Source organism: Scyliorhinus torazame, chromosome 4, assembly GCF_047496885.1.
Source record: "Scyliorhinus torazame isolate Kashiwa2021f chromosome 4, sScyTor2.1, whole genome shotgun sequence".
NCBI classification, from domain to species: domain Eukaryota; kingdom Metazoa; phylum Chordata; class Chondrichthyes; order Carcharhiniformes; family Scyliorhinidae; genus Scyliorhinus; species Scyliorhinus torazame.
In genome coordinates, this window is record NC_092710.1 from 232,360,277 (window position 1) to 232,383,678 (window position 23,402).

At 48.0% G+C, this 23,402-nt stretch overlaps 1 protein-coding gene across 2 annotated transcripts in view; it reads right to left on the reverse strand.

The window, feature by feature from the left end:
- Nucleotides 1–23,402, reverse strand: part of LOC140410809 (trafficking protein particle complex subunit 3-like) — a 78,258-nt gene that overhangs the window by 33,817 nt on the left and 21,039 nt on the right. For both annotated transcript variants that reach the window (XM_072499436.1, XM_072499437.1), the window contains 2 exons: nt 15,526–15,623; nt 6,655–6,754 (listed from right to left, as the gene is read on the reverse strand). In XM_072499436.1, coding sequence (XP_072355537.1) covers nt 6,655–6,754; nt 15,526–15,623 — 198 coding nt within the window. The remainder of the gene's footprint in view (nt 1–6,654; nt 6,755–15,525; nt 15,624–23,402) is intronic.

Consider the following 23,402-nt stretch of genomic DNA (forward strand, 5'->3'; position numbering starts at 1 on the left):
TAAAAAAAATTATCTGGTTCAAATTAACTGGGCAGAAAAGTTACCAAACAGGTTGGGGAAGTGGAAAATCTTCCAATATAAGTTGCACAATAATACAAAATAAATATATTCCAGCAGGCAAATATGGGATGCATCAAGATTTAGAGATTCTTATGTAAATTGGAAGATTGCAACTAAACTAAATTTTCAAAGAAATGCATAGTAAATTTAAGGTTAGCCACACTAAAGATAATTATCACCGTTATGAAAAATATGAGAGGGAGATTAGAAGTGATTTAAAAAAGGAACATGATAAAAACTCAAAAGGTAACCCAAGAAGAATATGTGAGGGCTTTAATTAACACATAGGAAGTAAAAAAAACAGTTAGAGCGATAATAAAACTACTCGGAGCCAAACACGGGAAATTATTGCAGACGAAGTAGAAATGGTGCAGATATTAAACAAATAATGACATTGATTTTTACAAATGATGGTGCAAGTAAGAGGTGCATAGAACATGAATATTCATAGAATAGAATCTATTCATAGAATGCCTACAGTGCACAAGGAGGCCATTCAGCCGATCAGGTCTGCACCAACCCTCCAAAAGAGCACACTATCTCGGCCCACTCCACCGTCTTGCCCCCGTAACCACACCTAACCTGCACATCTTTGGGCATTAAGGGGCAATTTAGTATGGCTAATCCACCTAACCTTCACGTCTTTGGACATTAAGGGGCAATTTAGTGTGGCTAATCCACCTAACCTGCACGTCTTTGGACATTAAGGGGCAATTTAGTATGGCTAATCCACCTAACCTGCACGTCTTTGGACTGTGGGTGGAAACCAGAGCACCCGGAAATCCGTTGGCGGCCATGAGCTGAGCGATCGCACGTAAGGTGGCTCTAATCTAAGAACCTCGACCAAGGGCTTTTAACCCCAACAATTTGTCAAAAGTACTCTTAAGCCCCCAGGTTAACCCCCGTCGACCGCACTGCCAAGTAGGATGGGAAAGAATTAGACGCCCATATGAAAAGCCAATAAAGACGAGGGGAGGGAAACCTCAGCTTCAGAGCAAGGAATCGCACGTAGAGGCACAGAACCGGTGAGGATCGACCAACAGAGCTCTCAATACAGACCCAGATGCTGATCGACATGTTGACGGGCTTCAGTATCTCCGAGCTCCCAAGACATCCTGGCAGCCGTGGAGTTGCTAGTGGAGGCGTAATGGCCCCCATGTGGGAGGCAATGGACAATGTGGAGCAGAGGCTAGAGGCCCAGGAAAATATGACATGGGGCCTCGAAAAAGGCGCCTCAGACCAACGAGACCGGATCGCGGCACTCGACGCTGAGGTGACGAGCCTGGTCAAGACCCAGAAGGAGTTGAAGGATTAGGTCGAAGACAGATTGGGTTTGGAGAAGGGTTCACTGCCTGGGTGAAGATCCTGTTCAGCTCTCCTATAGCGAATATACGGACGAATGCCACCAGCTCCGAATACTATCTGCTGCACAGGGGAATGAGGCAGGGTTGCCGCTATCCCCACTCCTGTTCACACTGGCAATCGAATCGCTGGCCATCACCCTTAGGAGTGGTAGACGGGCATTCGGAAAGGGGGCAGAGAGAATAGTCCTGCCCTATGCGTATGACCTGCACCTCTATGTGCCCCAGCAACTCCCCCCCCCCCCCCCCCCCCCCACACACACATACACACTCCAGGAGCTTGGTGGTAGTGGCAAGGAAATGGAACAGTTCAGGCACCATTTCAGGCTTGGAGAGATGTCCATAGAGGCCCTCCATCTGCAACGACCATAGGTTCATACCGGAGAGGATAGATGCCATATTTTGGATGTGGAAGGACAGGGGGACACTAAGAGTGAAGGACATGTACGTAGGCGATAGACTGGTAACCCTGGGGGAATTCTCAGAGGGCCTCCAACTTCCGAAAGGGAACGAGCTCAGGTACCTGCAACTGCGCGACTTTCTCCGCAAGGAGACAAAAATGGTCCCCAGAGACTGGGACACACATTTCTGCGCACAATGGTAGGGCTGGATTAGTTAGGGGATGGTTAATGTGGCAAAATCTACGGACGACTCATAGAAAAGGTCAGCACCCCGCTAGATGTGATCAGATGGAAATGGGAGGAGGAGATGGGCAAGGAGAAAGGGGGCGGCATGATGGCACAGTGGTTAGCACTGCTGCCTCACAGCTCCAGGGACCTAGGTCCAATACCGGTTGGGTGTGACTGTGTGGAGTTTGCACGTTGTCCCTGTGTGTGCGTGGGTTTCCTCCGGGTGCTCCGGTTTCCTCCCACAATCCAAAGATGTACAGGTTAGGTTGATTGACCATGCTATATTGCCCTTAGTGTCCAAAAAGGTTAGGTGGGGTTACTGGGTTACAGAGATAGGGCGGGGGATTAGGTCTGGGTTGGGTGCTCTATCAGCGGGTCGGTGCAGATGGGCCAAATGGCTTCCTTCTGCCATTTAGGGATTCTATGACTTGGATCGAGGTGCTGCACAGGATTAACTCCATGTCCTCTTCCATGATGCACTTTACTAAAACATGCATGAGTGGGTTCTTCCCAGAGGTGAAGCTGGTCCGTTTCTGGACTACATTACACTCACATTTTTGGTACCTGTCCATCCAATGCAGCCAGCAAACCTGCTCCATCATTGTGTAGAAGGAGGCTGCTCTATACCCAATTGGCTCCATGTGCAAGGAGGCTGATCCAAATCTGTTCTTTTCAAACACATTTCTATTCCCTGGGTCTCTGGACTATTTCCGGCCATGAGCTGTTGCCCATGGAGGCTGGCATGTCTCATCTCACTTTGCATAGGATCTCTGATCCCACATCCTGACTGAGCCCAGGGAGCAGGAACCCCCGACTTAGCACATCTCAGTCTCTGAGATCACTTGGGCACTGGTTCCAGCCTTGCAAGGACCATCTGGAAAACCGCAGGAAAGACAGACCTGGTGATATTACAAAGAACAAAGAACAAAGAAATGTACAGCACAGGAACAGGCCCTTCGGCCCTCCAAGCCCGTGCCGACCATGCTGCCCGACTAAACTACAATTTTCTACACTTCCTGGGTCCGTATCCCTCTATTCCCATCCTATTCATGTATTTGTCAAGATGCCCCTTAAATGTCACTATCGTCCCTGCTTCCGCCACCTCCTCCGGTAGCGAGTTCCAGGCACCCACTACCCTCTGCGTAAAAAACTTGCCTCGTACATCTACTCTAAACCTTGCCCCTCTCACCTTAAACCTATGCCCCCTAGTAATTGACCCCTCTACCCTGGGGAAAAGCCTCTGACTATCCACTCTGTCTATGCCCCTCATAACTTTGTAGACCTCTATCAGGTCTCCCCTCAACCTCCTTCGTTCCAGTGAGAACAAACCGAGTTTATTCAACCGCTCCTCATAGCTAATGCCCTCCATACCAGCAACGTTCTGGTAAATCTCTTCTGCACCCTCTCTAAAGCCTCCACATCCTTCTGGTAGTGTGGTGACCAGAATTGAACACTATACTCCAAGTGTGGCCTAACTAAGATTCTATACAGCTGCAACATGACTTGCCAATTCTTATACTCAATGCCCCGGCCAATGAAGGCAAGCATGCCGTATGCCTTCTTGACTACCTTCTCCACCTGTGTTGCCCCTTTCAGTGACCTGTTGACCTGTACTCCTAGATCTCTCTGACTTTCAATACTCTTGAGGGTTCTACCATTCACTGTATATTCCCTACCTGCATTAGACCTTCCAAAATGCATTACCTCACATTTGTCCGGATTAAACTCCATCTGCCATCTCTCCGCCCAAGTCTCCAAACAATCTAAATCCTGCTATATCCTCTGACAGTCCTTATCGCTATCCGCAATTCCACCAACCTTTGTGTCGTCTGCAAACTTACTAATCAGACCAGTTACATTTTCCTCCAAATCATTTATATATACTACAAAGAGCAAAGGTCCCAGCACTGATCCCTGTGGAACACCACTGGTCACAGCCCTCCAATTAGAAAAGCATCCTTCCATTGCTACTCTCTGCCTTCTATGACCTAGCCAGTTCTGTATCCACCTTGCCAGCTCACCCCTGATCCCGTGTGACTTCACCTTTTGTACTAGTCTACCATGAGGGACCTTGTCAAAGGCCTTACTGAAGTCCATATAGACAACATCCACTGCCCTACCTGCATCAATCATCTTAGTGACCTCCTCGAAAAACTCTATCAAGTTAGTGAGACACGACCTTCCCTTCACAAAACCGTGCTGCCTCTCACTAATACGTCCATTTGCTTCCAAATGGGAGTAGATCCTGTCTCGAAGAATTCTCTCCAGTAATTTCCCTACCACTGAAGTAAGGCTCACCGGCCTGTAGTTCCCTGGATTATCCTTGCTACCCTTCTTAAACAGAGGAACAACATTGGCTATTCTCCAGTCCTCCGGGACATCCCCTGAAGACAGTGAGGATCCAAAGATTTCTGTCAAGGTCTCAGCAATTTCCTCTCCAGCCTCCTTCAGTATTCTGGGGTAGATGCCATCAGGCCCTGGGGACTTATCTACCGTAATATTTTTTAAGACACCCAACACCTCGTCTTTTTGGATCTCAATGTGACCCAGGCTATCTACACACCCTTCTCCAGACTCAACATCTACCAATTTCTTCTCTTTGGTGAATACTGATGCAAAATATTCATTTAGTACCTCGCCCATTTCCTCTGGCTCCACACATAGATTCCCTTGCCTATCCTTTAGTGGGCCAACCCTTTCCCTGGCTACCCTCTTGCTTTTTATGTACGTGTAAAAAGCCTTGGGATTTTCCTTAACCCTATTTGCCAATGACTTTTCGTGACCCCTCCTAGCCCTCCTGACTCCTTGCTTAAGTTCCTTCCTGCTTTCCTTATATTCCACGCAGGCTTCGTCTGTTCCCATAACAATCCCTAAGGAAGGGCCTAAAGGTGAACATTTTTAATACCATAAGCATTATTGATCTGATTTGCCAGTAAACAGTGGAAAGAATGATCTCTGCAGTTCTGAATTTCCACTAGGCATATTGCGCAGTTGCCAATGTACAGGAACAGCAGCTTTATTATTAATGCAAATGCACTTTATTGACAGAATTAATTGTTGAGCAGTTGCACAATGAAATTGAATGCTTTCAACGGCCACTAATATTTGAACTGATCTATGGATCGCTTCGGGAATCATAAATTCTGCAATATTTGGAGGAGCTGCTGCATATCTCATATTCCATTTCCTTCTAAATAACCGCGCTAATATTACAAGAGGGAGTGGCAGGACAGAATGAATTTCGTTCAGCTGCTGCTTAATGTAACGGTTGGATCTGACTGCCCTTATTTTAAGCCTGTATTTTTCTGCCAGTGCCAACTGGACTGAGATGCTGCCTTGCTGCTGCGCAAGTAGGCGGTAAGGAGAGAGGAGAGAATGTAAAGAGGGATTGGAGGGCAGGGGAGTGGAGGAGTGATGGAGAGCGATTGGATGCTGGGCTAGTAGTGGTGAAAAGGTTGGAATGGTGGAATGTCAGCAAGGGGGTCAGTTGGGGAAAGATCAGCCAGATGTGGGGGGGAGATCAGAGGGTGGTGTTTGGGATGTGGAGATCAGGGCTGGTATTGGGGGTTGGAGTGGGTGGGAGGGAGTGGCATGGAGATCAGTGGCAGTGTCCTGGCGAGAGATGGAGAAGAGATTGTGCTATTTTGGAGGCAATGATATTAGAAGGGTCAACTGTAGAGAGGAGGGAATGGGAGGTGATCGGGGGAAGATTGGAGGCTGAGGTGAGCGACAGTAAGACATCTTACAACAACACCAGGTTAACGTCCAACAGGTTTATTTGGAATCACTAGCTTTCGGAGCGCAGTTCCTTCATCAGGTGAGTGATGAAGGAGCTGCGCTCCGAAAGTCAGTCATTCCAAATACACCTGTTGAACTTTAACCTGGTGTTGTAAGACATCTGACTGTGCCCACCCCAGTCCAACGCTGGCACCTCCATGTCAAGGTGAGGGAGTGCAGAGGAGGGAGCAAACAGAAAGATAAGGTTGATGGCGGGGTGGAGGGGGGGGGGGGAGGGGGGTGCAGGGGGCAATTGCAGGCAAGGAGAGATCAGAAAGGTCGGAGTGATGAGTCAATGTAACACGGGAATGGTGAAAATGGAGGTCGGATTGAGGTAGGAAGACCCTGCTTCTAGGCAGAGTAGGCAAAGTGGAAGAGGCTGTGAGAGGTTGTGGTGGAATGGGGGTGGAGGTGGGGGGAGGGGAACAGTGGGGGGGATGGCCAGTCGCAAGGTTAGAGGTTGATGAGCTCGGTATTTGATGGTATTCCCGCCACTCCTGGCCCACAGCAGTGCTAGGAAAGTATTTACCTCATCCATGTAGCAGTCCTTGGCTCCCTTTAACTGTAAGATTTCCTGATATTCAGGGAGCCAAGCTGAGCATGATTAAACCTAAAATGAAGATAAACATCTGAGGTGTGTATTTAACTGAAAAAATTGCCACCAGGGAGTTGATTGGTAGCGTGTCCCTCATCCTGCCTCCGTTAACACAAATGGGACATACATTTGGTCAGTTGGATTGGGGTCTGATATTTCAAACATTTTAACATTTAACTTGATCCAGTTTTAAGAGTTATAACTTTCCCCCAGTGTGTTCAATAATTCTTACCTTCGCAATTACTTCTGCTGTTTCGTATGAATTACGACATTGCGTAATGTTTGATCGAGCCAGAAAATCTTCAACTAGCCTTGTACCAATATTGTGCCCCCTTTAAACAAATAATTAAAAAAGCAGTTACTAATAAATCCAATGGGCAAAGAAGGAAACATAGGCGGGATTCTCCGCCCCCCCGCCGGGCCGGAGAAACGCCGGGGTGCGATGTGAATCCCGCTCCATCGCCGGCTGCCGGATTCTCCGATGCCGGTTTTTCGGCGGGGGCAGGAATAGCGTTGCGCCGGTCAGGGGCCGTTGGCAGCGGCCCCCACGGTGATTCTCCGCCCCGCGATGGGCCGAGTGGCTGCACGTGTTCGGCGGCTCCCGCCGGCGTAAATCAAACCAGGTCCGTACCAGCGGGATCTGGCTCTGCGGGCAGCCTGCGGAGTCCTTGGGGGGTGCCGGGGGAGGGGCCCACGGTGGCCTGGCCCACGACCGGGGCCCGCCGCCCATGCCAGGGGGGCACTCTTTCCCTCCGCCCCAGCTGCTTTAACGGTCCGCCATGGCCGGCGCGGAGACGAACCCCCCTGCGCATGCGCTGGGATGACGCCAGTACACGCTGGCACTCCCGCGCATGCGCCAACTCGTGCCGACCGGCGGAGGCCCTTCAGCGCCGGTTGGCGTGGCACCAAGCCCTTCGGCGTGGCTGGCACGGTGCCAACCCTGCCAGCGCCAGCCTAGCCCCTGAAGCTGCGGAGGATTCTGCAGCTTCCGGGCTGCCCACCGCCGCTGGAGTTGTTCACGCCGCTCCTCGGCGCTGGTGCGGCCCGCCCCGCTGGTTAGGGGAGAATCCCGCCCCATGTCTTTATTCAGACGGTAGTTAGAATCAGGAACTCACTGCCACAGGGAATGGTTGAAGCAAATTACTTAAGTCATTTCAAAAGGAAATTGGTGAACACATGAGAGGAAAGGGAATAGAAGGGGACTGGGATGAAACAAATGTAATCGGAGGAGACTAGTGTGATGTATGAACACCAGCACAGACAAATTGGGCTAATGCTTTGTTTCTGTGCTGTACATTCCATGTAATCTTATGTCAATTGATATAATTACAATAAATATTCAGCAGCAGCTACAATTTGCCTTGGTCTCAATTAGCAATAATATAATCTCTGATGCCTTCCATTGACATGCCCAGCTCTCTTCTAACCCTACCTCCTTCCGCATTTGCCTCTCGAAAAAAAAAATTCCTTGGAAGCATTCCTGATCAATTGCAGTAACCTGAGTGGAAATCCCATTTATGTGTCTTACTGAGGATTCAGTCAACTTTCAGCCAAGATTGCAACAACCCTCAATAGGGAGATTTCTTGTGGAAATTCCTGATGAATCTTTTCAGCTGCCTCTGCTGCTTTAACCCTTTCTCCGTGTCCATCAAGCCAATCCTCCCCATATTACCACCAACTCTCCATAAGACATAGGAGCAGAATTAGGCCACTCGGCCCATCGAGTCTGCTCCGCCATTCAATCATGGCTGATGTTTTCTCATCCCCATTCTCCTGCCTTCTCCCCACAACCCCTGATCCCCTTATTAATCAGAATCTCACCTAGAAGATCAGAGGCATTTTCTTTTCCCATTTCCACCGATGCCCTCTGCAAGGCCAACTTGTTTTAAACCCTCCAAAAACATTTCAACCTCTCCCACAGAACTGAAAGGGGTCTAACTAAAGTCATTAACAACATTCTTTATGATTGTGGTTCATTATCATTTTTCTTCTTCCACAACCTCCAGCATCTCTCCTCTGTTGTACATCTTGATAATAGCACACGACTCTTATCTACGTAATCATATGCAGTCAGAATATCTCTACTCGTGGCTTCTGTCCCCACTGCAACAACATTACTTCTAGAGAACTCTATACAATCAACTTTCACATGTACACTAATGACACCCCTCTCTCACCACTCTCAACCTGCCTACTGTCTCTATGTGGATAGACTGCTTTTCAACATAATCCACAATTTTCTTAGCTAAGAAATTGAAAGACCACTTCCTTCTAAACAATTATCTGTGTGTTTGAGGACCCAAATTGGTGCTTAGTTGTCTCTGGGGCTGGTTTAGCACAGTGGACTAAACAGCTGGCTTGTAAAGCAGAATAAGGCCAGCAGCGCGGGTTCAATTCCTCTACCAGCTTCCCTGAACAGGTGCCGGAATGTGGCGACTAGGGGCTTTTCACAGTAACTTCATTTGAAGCCTACTTGTGACAATAAGCGATTTTAATTTCATTCAGTGTCTCAAATTTTAAATTCTTATCGATGCATTTAAATCAACCCATGTTTTGGCCGCTCCATATCTGTAAAGTCCTCTTGAGTTACAACAGCACCCCATCACTGAATTGTCTGTGTCTCAGATTCTGATACCTTGACTACGTTCCTTGCCTTCACCCAACCATTGGTGACTGCGCTTTCAGCCACCTAAGCTCAACCTAAATTCTTTCTCTAAGCTCCTCTCCCCTTCAAAATGGAATCTTGGCAGATGCTCTTCTGTCTGTTACTTTAATGGAGCCAGTTTAGAGTAATAGGTTAATGTTGCTATTAAAATGGGGGATGTAGGAATGCCACATCCGTCCCAATACTGCCATTTATAATTTCTAGCCGTATAATTAGTTACTATTGTGGGACAGGGCTAGCCAACCAATTAACTGAATCATTTGTCAAATGTTAGTCAGTGTGCTAATTAAGTGGCCTGAAATCTCCATCCATTTATCTCTCATCTGGAATCCTGTCTTCAGTGGACAAAATTTCAGCTGTGTGTTCAAATTCCACTCAACAACTGCAACAAAAAAATTACCCTGATTGAACCTCAGTATCCCTCTCCTTAGGAGCCCAGCCAACTTTCCACTCTCACTTGCTCACAACTGACCTGTTTTGGGTTTGATGTTTTTCCAGTTCGTCACTAACATTCTTTCATCTGCTAGTTACTGCCAGCTGCAGAAAACAAGCTGAACTGTGGTTTAATGCTGTTTAAGTCTGGGCTGTTATCTCCCATTGAGGGGAAATGTAGCCTTTTAATGTTTCCCAGCTATTTCATCATAGAAATGTTTTATGAATGGTTTACAGGAAATTCCTTATTACTGGAAATGTAATAAAAGCACAAGTTAAATTTGCAGCTTTTCTGCTCACTGACGATTTACTGTAAACAAAATAATAAATGAAAGGGAAAGTTTAAAATTCCCCAAACTGACTGAGCAATTACTGTCGATGAAAAATCCACTGAACATTCAAAGGCTGTGCAGCCTCTAATTAAGGCATGGTTAAATAAGATTCTACATTTATATGAATGGTGTTCGCAAAGCTCGGCTCTATCCTGCCAACTGATTTTGGTTGCAAAATGGCCTCTGTGCTGTAGAGTTTGTAGAATTTACCAACCCTGTTAAAGAGCACCCTACCTAGGCCCACTTCCCTGCCCTATCCCTGTAACCCCCAAACCCCATCTAACCTACACATCTTTGGACACTATGGGCAGGATCACTTTTTTGGCAAACCTGCATATTAGAGCGAGGCAGGAAGCCTCACTGTAATATGCAGATTCCTGAGGTACCTGAGGCTTTGGGATTCAACCCCTTCGCCTCAGAGACCTTCGATGGGTGTCATTCAGCACTGGTCCCACAAACGGGCACCAGCACTCGTGGGGATCTCCTGGGGGCCCCCAGCTGCATGCCCTTTGGATAGGATGGTGCCCTGGCTCTGCTGGGGCCACCTGGGTACCCTGGCAGTGCCAGACTGGCATCTTGGCAGTGCCGTGTGGCTGCCAGCCTGGCACTGCTAAGGAGCCCAGGTGGTACTGCCAGCTGACATGGGCACTGCCAGGGTGCCAGGTTGGCACTGTCAAGGTGTCAAACTGGCATTTTCAGCCCATGCACAATCGGGCTGGGATTGCCCGGTGTGGGTGTTGTGGGGGGGGGGGGGGGGGCGGGGAGGTGGAAGCTGTCCTATAGTGCATTTTGTAGAAGGTACACACAGCTGCCACTGTTCATAGGTGGTGGAGGGTTGAATGTTTGTGGATCAATAAAGCAAGCTCCTTTGTACTGGATGTTGTCAAACTTCTTGCATTTTGTGAAGCTGCACTCAACCAGGGAAGTGGAGAGTATTCAATTACATTCCTGACTTGTGCCTTGTCGATGTTGGCCGAATTTGGGGAGTCAGGAAGTGGGTTAACATAAAAGAATTCTGTTCTTGTGACCACAGTATTTGTATGGCTAGTCAAGTTCAGTTCCTGGTCAATGGTACTCCAGGATCTTGAGAGTGGGAGACTCAGCAATGCTAATGACATTGAGGGCATGATTTACAAGCCTTGTTGTGCCCAACTTGGTGTTGCGATGAGGTTGTTGAATCTCGCGAGAGGCCTCTCGCAAGATTTGCGAGATTTGGTAGGCTCATTTAAATATATCTGTGCCGGATTCCCCTGGTGCCTGGGAACAAATGGCATCCCCAGTGAGGCCTTGACTGGGCAGTGTTTAGTACTGGTCCACACAAACATGGACCAGACGTAACGGCACTTGCAGGATTTCCCAGGCCATTGGAGACCCCGGAGTGCTCAGGAACAGAACAGGGTGGCACCCCCTCTGGCATCCTGTCACATTGGCACTGCCAGCCTGACACTGTCGGGGTGCCCAGGTGGCAATGCCAGTGTGCTCAGGTTCCAGGATGGCACTGCAAAGGGTTGGGGCCATGCCCTTGAAATGGGGAATGAGGGGGTGGTGAAGGGTGGGGGAAGGGTGGAGATCCTGAAAGGGTGGGGGGGTTAGGATGGATGTGAGGGTCCTTGTGAGGTTGCAGATGGGATTTACCAGAATGGCTCTGGGGTAGGGGATGTTAGGTTGGAAAAGCTGGGCTTCTTTTCTTTGGAGCAATGGTGATTGAGGGGAATTTTTTTATTTTTTAAAAATAAACGTAGAGTACCCAATTCATTTTTTTTCCAATTAAGGGGCAATTTAGCGTGGCCAATCCACCTAACCTGCACATCTTTTGTGTTGTGGGGGTGAGACCCACGCAGACACGGGGAGAATGTGGAAACTCCACACTGACAGTGACCCAGAGCCAGAATCGAACCTGGGACCTCGGCGCCGTGAGGCAGAAGTGCTAACCACTGCGCCACCATGCTGCCTATTGAGGGGAAATTTGATAGAGATGGACAATATTAGCACAGGTTTGGATGTGGTAGATCATGAAAAACTGTTCAATAAGCAGAATATGGCAGATGCTAGGAATCTGAAATAAAAACAGAAAATGCGGGAAATGCTCAGAAGGTTATGATGAAAGATTACAATTAACTCCGTTTTTTAAAAAAAAATCTGAATTTAGTGTACTCAATTAATTTTTTCCAATTAAGGGGCAATTTAGCGTGGCCAATCCACCTAACCTGCACATCTTTGGGTTGTGGGGGCGAAACCCACACAAACACGGGGATAATGTGCAAACTCCTCACGGACAGTGATCCAGGGCCGAGATTGAAGCTGGGACCTAGGCGCCGTGAGGCCGCAGTGCTAACCACTGCACCACCGTGCTGCCCCATTAACTCCATTTCTCTCCACATTTGCTGCCATAACCTCTGAGCATTTCCAGCATTTCCTGTTTTTATTGTAAGGATCCTTCCTGATGATTCCCTTATTTACCCTTTCTTTATTTTTGCTGTTATTGTTTTGACCCATGGATGGCTCAATGGACTTGTATCTTTAAATCAAGCAACAGAGAGAATGAGGGCTTCGAAAAATTGCATAATAGTATATGGTGCTGGTTTTTCGAACAGGAGAACTCAGACTTTCCGGCAGCCGAGAGGCAGGGTGGGACTCAGTTCGATTGGTTGGCTGGTGGCCAATTAATTGGCCATAAGGTTGTATTCTGCCTGGTAACAGGTGGTGATTGCATCCTGCCTGATTGGGATTAGGAATTAGATAATAGATAACCAGTTGTATTTGCTGCATATTTCATTATAGTTCTTGGTATAAATAAAAAGTAATAGTGTTTAAATATACAAACCTGTGGACTGTAATTACTGGGCAGCCAAGGATCAATGACTTCGGGTATTTTTCTAAGAATTATTGGTTAATTCAATTGTGTTGCAACAATGGGTTAAATGGGGCTGGAATTGACCCCGCCCCAGCCCAGGGCGTTGTAACATTCTCATGGAAAACTGTTCCGATTAGCTGTTGACACAGAGACTCAGGGACGTAGGTTTAATGGTTGAGGTAAGATATATAGGAGAGAATGTGATGAAGATGTTTTTCACACAATGCTGATGGAACGTGCTGCCCACGAGGGGTGTAGAAGAAGGAGAAAAGATCAATCATTTCAATAGGAAATTGGATTGGAACTTGAAGGCAGTAAACGTGCAGGACTATTGGGGATCGAGCGGGGGAGTGTGATTGACTTGATTTCGCTGTGAAAAGCTGGCATGGGCTCGATGGGTGAATAACTTCCATCTCTGCTATGAATGACTCTGACTCTATGACTTACTTTGATGCCAGCAGCCTGGGTGTGCATATTAAGAATCTGTCCTTTCAGGGTAACATGCTCAGATCACATAACTTCAGCCTGCTGCACTCAAGCATTGGGGGCTTAGAATAATATAGAAGAAGGCCATTTAGCCCATTGAGTCTGCGCCGGCCCTCTATAAGAGTACTCTTCCTCGGACCCCCCCCCCCCCCCCCCGCCCCTCCTGCAACCCCAGAACCAAACCTGTACATCTTTGGAACTAAGGGACAATTTTTAGCATGGCCAATCCACCTAACCTACACATTTTTGTAATGTGGCAGGAAACTGGAGCACCCGGAGGAAACCCACGCAGACACGGGGAGAATGTGCAGATTCCACACAGACAGTCACCCTAGCTGGACTTGAACCCGGGCCGCTGGCCCTGTGCTAACAATCTCCACCCTGCCTTCTGCTAATGCTGTAATGGAAGCTGAAACATCTACCATCTGATTCTGCACTATGACTGCGACTATAAGTATTCTCATAGAGTTAAGTGGACCACTATTTTCATCCTGAAAATAGAAACATAGAAAATAGAAGCAGGAGGAGGCATTCGGCCCTTCGAGCCTGCTCAGCCATTCATTATAATTATGGCTGAACATCAAGTTCAATTCCCTGATCCCTCCTTCTCCCATATCCCTTGGTCCCTTTAGCCCCAAGAGCTATATCTAATTCCTTCTTGAAATCACACAATGTTTTGGCCTCAACTACTTTCTGTGGGTGAAGAAATCTCTCCTCACCTCAGTACTAAAAGGTTTACTCCTTTTCCTCAAACTATGACCACTAGTTCTGGACTCCCCTACCATCCAGAATGTTCTTTCTGAATCTGCCTTGTCCGATCCTGTTAAAATTTTGTAAATTGCTATGAGATCCCCTGTCACTCTTCTATACTCCAATAAATATAGTCCTAACCGATTTAGTCTCTCCTCATATGACAGTCTCGCCAGTCTGGGAATCAGCCTGGTAAACCTTTGCTGCACTCCCTCCATAGCAAGAATATCCTTCCTCAGATAATGACACCAAAACTGCACACAATTGTGGCCTCACCAATGCCCTATACAATTGCAGTAAAACATCGCTATTCCTATACTCAAATCATCTCGCCATGAAGACCAACATACTATTTGCCTTCTTTACTGCCTGCTGTACCTGTGCACTTATGATGTGTTCCAAACTCTGTGGAAAGTCTTGAACAAAGTTATTGCTTCCATGCTCCTTGATAGTAGCCATAGCATTTCTGTTAGGCCGACCAATGCATCAAACATTTGTTTGTTCAAGCCTTTTTCTGTACACTGCCCTGCCAAACTCTTCATCTGAGTCCTCCGCTACAAAAATCATGTGCGACCAGGGAGATGACACCTTCAGGACCCTTACTCTCTTCCAAGACATGGCAACCATGAAGGCAATCTGCTAATTGGCTGCCTTCTGTAAAATTAAACTGGCGAGTGTGCTGTGTCAGTGAGTGGGTTGAGAACCGAAAGTGGTGTCAGCTCCTAGTTATTTTCTATGTTGGCAAGGTCTGGCCCATATTGTTACAAGAAAAATAATGCTTGAATACTAAACCTGGAGGCATCTGTTTAGGCAAATCCAAATGATGGTAATCAGCAATTAAACCAACATTGACTTTCAAACAGGCTGGTCTTATTAGCACTGCACCCATTTAGTGACTGTTTTCGCCCACTGGCCAAAATAACTCTCAGGTGTTGAGAGATAAACATTGGCCAGCACACTAGGGATGCGTCCCTTGCTTTTCTTCAAAATAGTGCCATGGGATCTTTCATGCCTGGCTGAAAAAGCAAACTGGTCCTCTCAGCATGGGACCTTGCACATTAGAAATGCGTGGACACAAAGTGGGCAACGTTCTACTCCAGGGAAGTGATGTTTATAAAAGATATTTGAATGAAATGAAATGAAAATCGCTTATTGTCACAAGTAGGCTTCAAATGAAGTTACTGTGAAAAGCCCCTAGTCGCCACATTCCAGTGCCTGTTTGGGGAGGCTGATACGGGAATTGAACCGCGCTGCTGGTCTGCCTTGGTCTGCTTTCAAAGCCAGCTCTTTAGCCCTGTGCTAAACCAGCCCCTGATTTCTATAATATTTCGAACATGGGAGTAAAACCATCAATCTGCAGGATAGTAAAGTCCTCTCGAATGTTAATTGTATGGAAATTTGAATATTAGGGGCTATCTCAGGATGAGACATGTGTATAGCATAGTTCAAAGTGCATGCTGCTCAGGTGAAAAAGGAGTTATTTGTAAGACATTTTTTATTTACCTGGGCATTATATTGACCTAATATCTGTGGATTTATTCTCCTTCTTCCTCTGATAATGGATTACAGCACTATATTACTCACATTTTATCCAGCACTTTATTGATATCCTCATCCTTTTCGCAGTCTTCGCAGAGCTGTGCTACTAGAGTTCCATATGTGAGTATAAAGAGTTCAGTGCCCTGCAGGGTACAGTAACAACACTTTAGAAAAGTAATTGACCAGGTAGAAATAGCTTACACGTCATTTTTAGACCCAATCTAAATTATAGCATGTTATTCTATATATAATAAAAATAGTTAAATTTTTCCGATTGGTCAAGGCGAGGAATGGAAAAGTTTTGCACTTTGGTTTCTCAAAGTTATTGTCAAATACACAAAGGCCATGTATAGCACAGCCAGATGCTTCTTCATGTTCACAAAAGTCCATAAACAGTGCATTTTTATCTTAAAGTTTATGGGTGTACCTACACCTCATGGACTTCTTTTTTTTAATTAAATATTTTATTGAAAATTTTTGGTCAACCAACACAGTACACTGTGCATCCTTTACACAGTATTATAACAACACAAATAACAATGACCTATTTTATAAACAAAAAATGAATAAATAATAAATAACAAAAATGAAAACTAGCCCTAATTGGCAACTGCCTTGTCACAAGTAACACTCTTATAAAAATATAATTTAACAGTCCAATATATAATTATCTGTAGCAACGACCTATACATACTATACAGTATATATTAACAACCCTGAGAGTCCTTCTGGTTCCTCCCCCCCCCCCCCGGCCCCCCCCCCCCCCCCGATCCTGGGCTGCTGCTGCTGCTGCCTTCTTTTTTCCATTCCATCTATCTTTCTGCGAGGTATTCGACGAACGGTTGCCACCGCCTGGTGAACCCTTGAGCCGACCCCCTTAGGACGAACTTAATCCGCTCTAGCTTTATAAACCCCGCCATGTCATTTATCCAGGTCTCCACCCCCGGGGGCTTGGCTTCTTTCCACATTAGCAATATCCTGCGCCGGGCTACTAGGGACGCAAAGGCCAAAACATCGGCCTCTCTCGCCTCCTGCACTCCCGGCTCTTGTGCAACCCCAAATATAGCCAACCCCCAACTTGGTTCGACCCGGACTCCTACTACTTTTGAAAGCACCTTTGTCACCCCCATCCAAAACCCCTGTAGTGCCGGGCATGACCAAAACATATGGGTATGATTCGCTGGGCTTCTCGAGCACCTCGCACACCTATCCTCCACCCCAAAAAATTTACTGAGCCGTGCTCCAGTCATATGTGCCCTGTGTTATACCTTAAACTGAATCAGGCTTAGCCTGGCACACGAGGACGACGAGTTTACCCTGCTTAGGGCATCTGCCCACAGCCGCTCCTCGATCTCCTCCCCCAGCTCTTCTTCCCGTTTCCCTTTTAGTTCATCTACCATAGTCTCCCCTTCGTCCCTCATTTCCCTATATATATCTGACACCTTACCATCCCCCACCCATGTCTTTGAGATCACTCTGTCCTGCACCTCTTGTGTCGGGAGCTGCGGGAATTCCCTCACCTGTTGCCTCGCAAAAGCCCTCAGTTGCATATACCTGAATGCATTCCCTTGGGGCAACCCATATTTCTCGGTCAGCGCTCCCAGACTCGCGAACTTCCCATCCACAAACAGATCTTTCAGTTGCGTTATTCCTGATCTTTGCCACATTCCATATCCCCCATCCATTCCCCCCGGGGCAAACCTATGGTTGTTTCTTATCGGGGAAACCCCCAAGGCTCCAGTCTTTCCCCTATGCCGTCTCCACTGTCCCCAAATCTTCAGTGTAGCCACCACCACCGGGCTTGTGGTGTAGTTCCTCGGTGAGAACGGCAATGGGGCTGTCACCATAGCCTGTAGGCTAGTCCCCCTACAGGACGCCCTCTCTAATCTCTTCCACGCCGTTCCCTCCTCCTCTCCCATCCACTTACTCACCATTGAAATATTAGCGGCCCAATAATACTCACTTAGGCTCGGTAGTGCCAGCCCCCCCCCTATCCCTGCTACGCTGTAAGAATCCCTTCCTCACTCTCGGGGTCTTCCCGGCCCACACAAAACCCATGATGCTCTTTCCAATCCTTTTAAAAAAAGCCTTCGTGATCACCACCGGGAGGCACTGAAACACAAAGAGGAATCTCGGGAGGACCACCATCTTAACCGCCTGCACCCTCCCTGCCATTGACAGGGATACCATATCCCATCTCTTGAAATCCTCCTCCATCTGTTCCACCAACCGCGTTAAATTTAACCTATGCAATGTGCCCCAATTCTTAGCTATCTGGATCCCCAGGTAACGAAAGTCCCTTGTTACCTTCCTCAACGGTAGGTCCTCTATTTCTCTACTCTGCTCCCCTGGATGCACCACAAACAACTCACTTTTCCCCATGTTCAATTTATACCCTGAAAAATCCCCAAACTCCCCAAGTATCCGCATTATTTCTGGCATCCCCTCCGCCGGGTCCGCCACATATAGTAGCTAATCGTCCGCATACAAAGATACCCGGTGCTCTTCTCCTCCCCTAAGTACTCCCCTCCACTTCTTGGAACCCCTCAACGCTATCGCCAGGGGCTCAATCGCCAGTGCAAACAATAATGGGGCCAGAGGGCATCCCTGCCTTGTCCCTCTATGGAGCAAAATATGCAGATCCCCGTCCATTCGTGACCACGCTCGCCACTGGGGCCCTATACAACAGCTGCACCCATCTAACATACCCCTCTCCAAAACCAAATCTCCTCAACACCTCCCACAAATAATCCCACTCCACTCTATCAAATGCTTTCTCGGCATCCATCGCCACTACTATCTCCGTTTCTCCCTCTGGTGGGGCCATCATCATTACCCCTAACAACCTCCGTATATTCGTGTTCAGCTGTCTCCCCTTCACAAACCCAGTTTGGTCCTCGTGGACCACCCCCGGGACACATTCCTCTATTCTCATTGCCATTACCTTGGCCAGGACCTTGGCATCTACATTTAGGAGGGAATCCTTCTTTAAGAGAAGCGATATCGTTGCTTCAGACATAGTCGGGGGCAGTTGTCCCCTTTCCTTTGCCTCATTAAAGGTCCTCGTCAGTACCGGGGCGAGCAAGTCCACATATTTTCTATAGAATTCGACTGGGAATCCATCCGGTCCCGGGGCCTTTCCCGCCTGCATTCTCCTAATTCCTTTCACCACTTCTTCTACCTCGATCTGTGCTCCCAGTCCCACCCTTTCCTGCTCTTCCACCTTGGGAAATTCCAGCCGATCCAAGAAGCCCATCATTCTCTCCCTCCCATCCGGGGGTTGAGCTTCATATAATTTTTTATAAAATGTCTTGAACACTCCATTCACTCTCTCCGCTCCCCGCTCCATCTCTCCTTCCTCATCCCTCACTCCCCCTATTTCCCTCGCTGCTCCCCTTTCCTCAATTGGTGTGCCAGCAACCTGCTCGCCTTCTCCCAATATTCGTACTGTACACCCTGTGCCTTCCTCCATTGTGCCTCTGCAGTGCCTGTAGTCAGCAAGTCAAATTCTACATGTAGCCTTTGCCTTTCCCTGTACAGTCCCTCCTCCGGTGCTTCCGCATATTGTCTGTCCACCCTCAAAAGTTCTTGCAGCAACCGCTCCCGTTCCTTACTCTCCTGCTTCCCTTTATGTGCCCTTATTGATATCAGCTCCCCTCTAACCACCGCCTTCAACGCCTCCCAGACCACTCCCACCTGGACCTCCCCATTATCATTGAGTTCCAAGTACTTTTCAATGCACCCCCTCACCCTTAGACACACACCCTCATCTGCCATTAGTCCCATGTCCATTCTCCAGGGTGGGCGCCCTCCTGTTTCCTCCCCTATCTCCAAGTCCACCCAGTGTGGAGCGTGATCCGAAATGGCTATAGCCGTATACTCCGTTCCCCTCACCTTCGGGATCAATGCCCTACCCAGCACAAAAAAGTCTATTCGCGAGTAGACTTTATGGACATAGGAGAAAAACGAGAACTCCTTACTCCTAGGTCTGCTAAATCTCCACGGGTCTACACCTCCCATCTGCTCCATAAAATCTTTAAGTACCTTGGCTGCTGCCGGCCTCCTTCCAGTCCTGGACTTCGACCTATCCAGCCCTGGTTCCAACACCGTATTAAAATCTCCCCCCATTATCAGCTTTCCCATCTCTAGGTCCGGAATGCGTCCTAGCATCCGCCTCATAAAATTGGCATCATCCCAGTTCGGGGCATATACGTTTACCAAAACCACCGTCTCCCCCTGTAGTTTGCCACTCACCATCACGTATCTGCCCCCGTTATCCGCCACTATAGTCTTTGCCTCGAACATTACCCGCTTCCCCATTAATATAGCCACCCCCCTGTTTTTCGCATCTAGCCCCGAATGGAACACCTGCCCCACCCATCCTTTGCGTAGCCTAACCTGGTCTATCAGTTTCAGGTGCGTTTCCTGTAACATAACCACATCTGCCTTAAGTTTCTTAAGGTGTGCGAGTACACGTGCCCTCTTTATCGGCCCGTTCAGCCCTCTCACGTTCCACGTGATCAGCCGAGTTGGGGGGGCTTCCTAAACCTCCCCTTGTCGATTAGCCATCACCTTTTTCCAGCTCCTCACCCGGTTCCCACGCAGCTGTATCTCCCCCAGGCGGTGCCCCCCCGCCCATCCTCTCCCATACCAGCTCCCCCCTCTCCCCAGCAGCAGCAACCCAGTAATTCCCCCCTCCCACCCCCCCCCCGCTAGATCCCCCGCTAGCGTAATTACTCCCCCCATGTTGCTCCCAGAAGTCAGCAAACTCTGGCTGACCTCGGCTTCCCCCCGTGACCTCGGCTCGCACCGTGCGACGCCCCCTCCTTCCTGCTTCTCTATTCCCGCCATGATTATCATAGCGCGGGAACCAAGCCCGTGCTTCTCCCTTGGCCCCGCCCCCAATGGCCAACGCCCCATCTCCTCCACCTCCCCTCCTCCCCCCATCACCACCTGTGGGAGAGAGAAAAGTTATCACATCGCAGGATTAGTACATAAAACCCCTCTTTGCCCCCCACATTCGCCCCACCACTTTGTTCGAACGTTCTTTTTAATAACCCGCTCATTCCAGTTTTTCTTCCACAATAAAAGTCCACGCTTCATCCGCCGTCTCAAAGTAGTGGTGCCTCCCTCGATATGTGACCCACAGTCTTGCCGGTTGCAGCATTCCAAATTTTATCTTCTTTTTATGAAGCACCGCTTTGGCCCGATTAAAGCTCGCCCTCCTTCTCGCCACCTCCGCACTCCAGTCTTGATAAACGCGGATCACCGCGTTCTCCCATTTACTGCTCCGAGTTTTCTTTGCCCATCTAAGGACCATTTCTCTATCCTTAAAACGGAGGAATCTCACCACTATGGCTCTGGGAATTTCTCCTGCTCTCAGTCTTCGCGCCATCACTCGGTATGCTCCCTCCACCTCCAACGGACCCGCCGGGGCCTCCGCTCCCATTAACGAGTGCAGCATCGTGCTCACATATGCCCCGACGTCCGCTCCCTCCACACCTTCAGGAAGACCAAGAATCCTCAGGTTGTTCCTCCTTGCGTTGTTTTCCAGTGCCTCCAACCTTTCCACACATCGTTTCTGATGTGCCTCCTGCGTCTCCGTCTTCACCACCAGGCCCTGTATATCGTCCTCATTCTCGGCTGCCTTTGCCTTCACGACCCGAAGCTCCCGCTCCTGGGTCTTTTGTTCCTCCTTTAGCCCTTCGATCGCCTGTAGTATCGGGGCCAACAGCTCTTTCTTCATTTCCTTTTTGATCTCTTCCACACAGCATTTCAAGAACTCTTGTTGTTCAGGGCCCCATGTTAAACTGCCACCTTCCGACGCCATCTTGGTTTTTGCTTGCCTTCCTTGCCGCTGTTCTAAAGGATCCACTGCAATCTGGCCACTCTCTCCTCCTTTTTCCATCCGTATCCAGGGGGGATTCCCTTCTGGTTTACCGCACAGTGTTTTTAGCCGTCAAAATTGCCGTTGGGGCTCCTATCAAGAGCCCAAAAGTCCGTTTCACAGGGAGCTGGTCATCGCCGCACCCGGAAGTCACCTCATGGACTTCTGTGGTTCAAGAAGTTGGCAATGTCCAAATCCCGTGTAAGGACATGAAAAAAAAAGAGTTAAAATTTTACAAACTCAGAGGCAAGTAGGCCACATCTGTAATGGAGCCACAGTATAAAATGGACCTCTAAAAAACATTGGTGCTGGAAGACCTGCCAGGGTCTGGGTAGATTACCTGATTTCCTTTTTATTTCATAAATTTATGGGATGTGGGCATCGTTGACTAGGTCAGCATTCATTTCCATCCTGAATTGCCCTTTAGAGGATGGTGGTAAACAGCTTTCTTGAACCCTGTCCATGAGTTGTAGTCCACCCACTGTGCTACTGGGAGGGAATTCCAGGATTTTGCCCCAACGACAGTGAAGGAATGGTAATATATTTCCAAGTCAGGATGGACTTAAAGGGGCACCCACAGGTGGTGATGTTTCCTAGTATTTGCCTTTATCTTTCTAGATGGTAGCAGTAATGGTTTGGGAAGAAAACAAAAGCAGAAAATGCTGGCTTTGTTTCAGATTCCAGCATCCACAGTAATTTGCTTTTATCTATGGTTTTGGGCGGTGCTGCGTAAGGAGCTTTGGTGAATTCCTGCAGTGTACACTGCTGCCACTGTGCATTGGTAATGGAGGGAGTGAATGTTAAGGGTGGTGGATGGGGTACAAAACAGGTCAGCTGATTTGTTTAGATACTGTTAAGTTTCTTGAGTGTTATTGGAGCCGCTCTCCTCCAGGCAAGGACAGAATATTCCATCAGACATCTAACTTGTCCCTTATGGATTATGGACAGGTTTTGGAGAGTCAGGAGGCCAGTTACCTGCTGCAGGTTTCCTAGCCTCAAATATACTTTTGTAGCCACATTATTTATATGGCTAGGGGCAATGGTTAGGTTCTCCTTTTTGGGAAAGTCATTGCCTGGTATTTGTGTGGCATGAACATGACTTGCCATTTGTCAGCCCAAGCCCTAGATATTGTCCAGGTCATGCATTTGGATATGGACTGCTTCAGTATCTGAGGGATTGCGAATGGTGCTGAATATTTTGCAATTATAAACAAACATATGCAATTCTGGAGGGAAGGTCATTGATGAAGCAACTGAAGACGTTGGTCTTGAAAACAACCTGAGGAACTCCTGCAGTGATGTCCTGGAACTTAGATGACTGACCTCCAACAATCACAACCATTTTCCTTTGTGCTATGTATAACTCCAAGCAGAGTAGAGTTTCCCTCTGAATCCCATTAATTCCAGTTTAGCTAGGGTTCCTTGATGCCATACTCGGTCAACTGCTGCCTTGATATCAAGGGTAGTCACTCTGACCTCCCCCCTGGAGATCAGCTCTTTTGTTCATGTTTGAACTAAGGCTGCAACAAGCTCATGAGCTGAGTGATCCTGGAGGATCCAAATTGAGAATCAGTGAGTAGGTTATTGCAAAGCAAGTGCCACTTGATAGCACTGTGGATAACACTTTTCATCACTTTACTGAGAGAAGTAGGGCAGTACGGAGGCGCTGTGGTTAGCGCCTGCGGCGCTGAGGACCCGGGTCACTGTCCATGTGGAGTTTCCTCATTCTCCCCATGTCTACGTGGGTCTCACCCCCACAACCCAAAAATATGTGCAGGGTAGGTGGATTGGCCACTTAATTGGAAAAAAAATAATTGGGAAATTTAAAAAAAAGCTTTACTGAGAGTAGACCGATGGAGTGATAATTGCTGGATTGGATTTGTCCTGCTTTTTGTGTACAAGATATACCTGGGCAATTTTCCACATTGCTGGATAGATGCCAGTGTTATAGCTTGACTGGAACAGCTTGACTGGGGGTGCGACAAGTCCTGTAGGCTTGTGTCTTCAGTGCTATTATTGGAAAATTGTCAGGGCC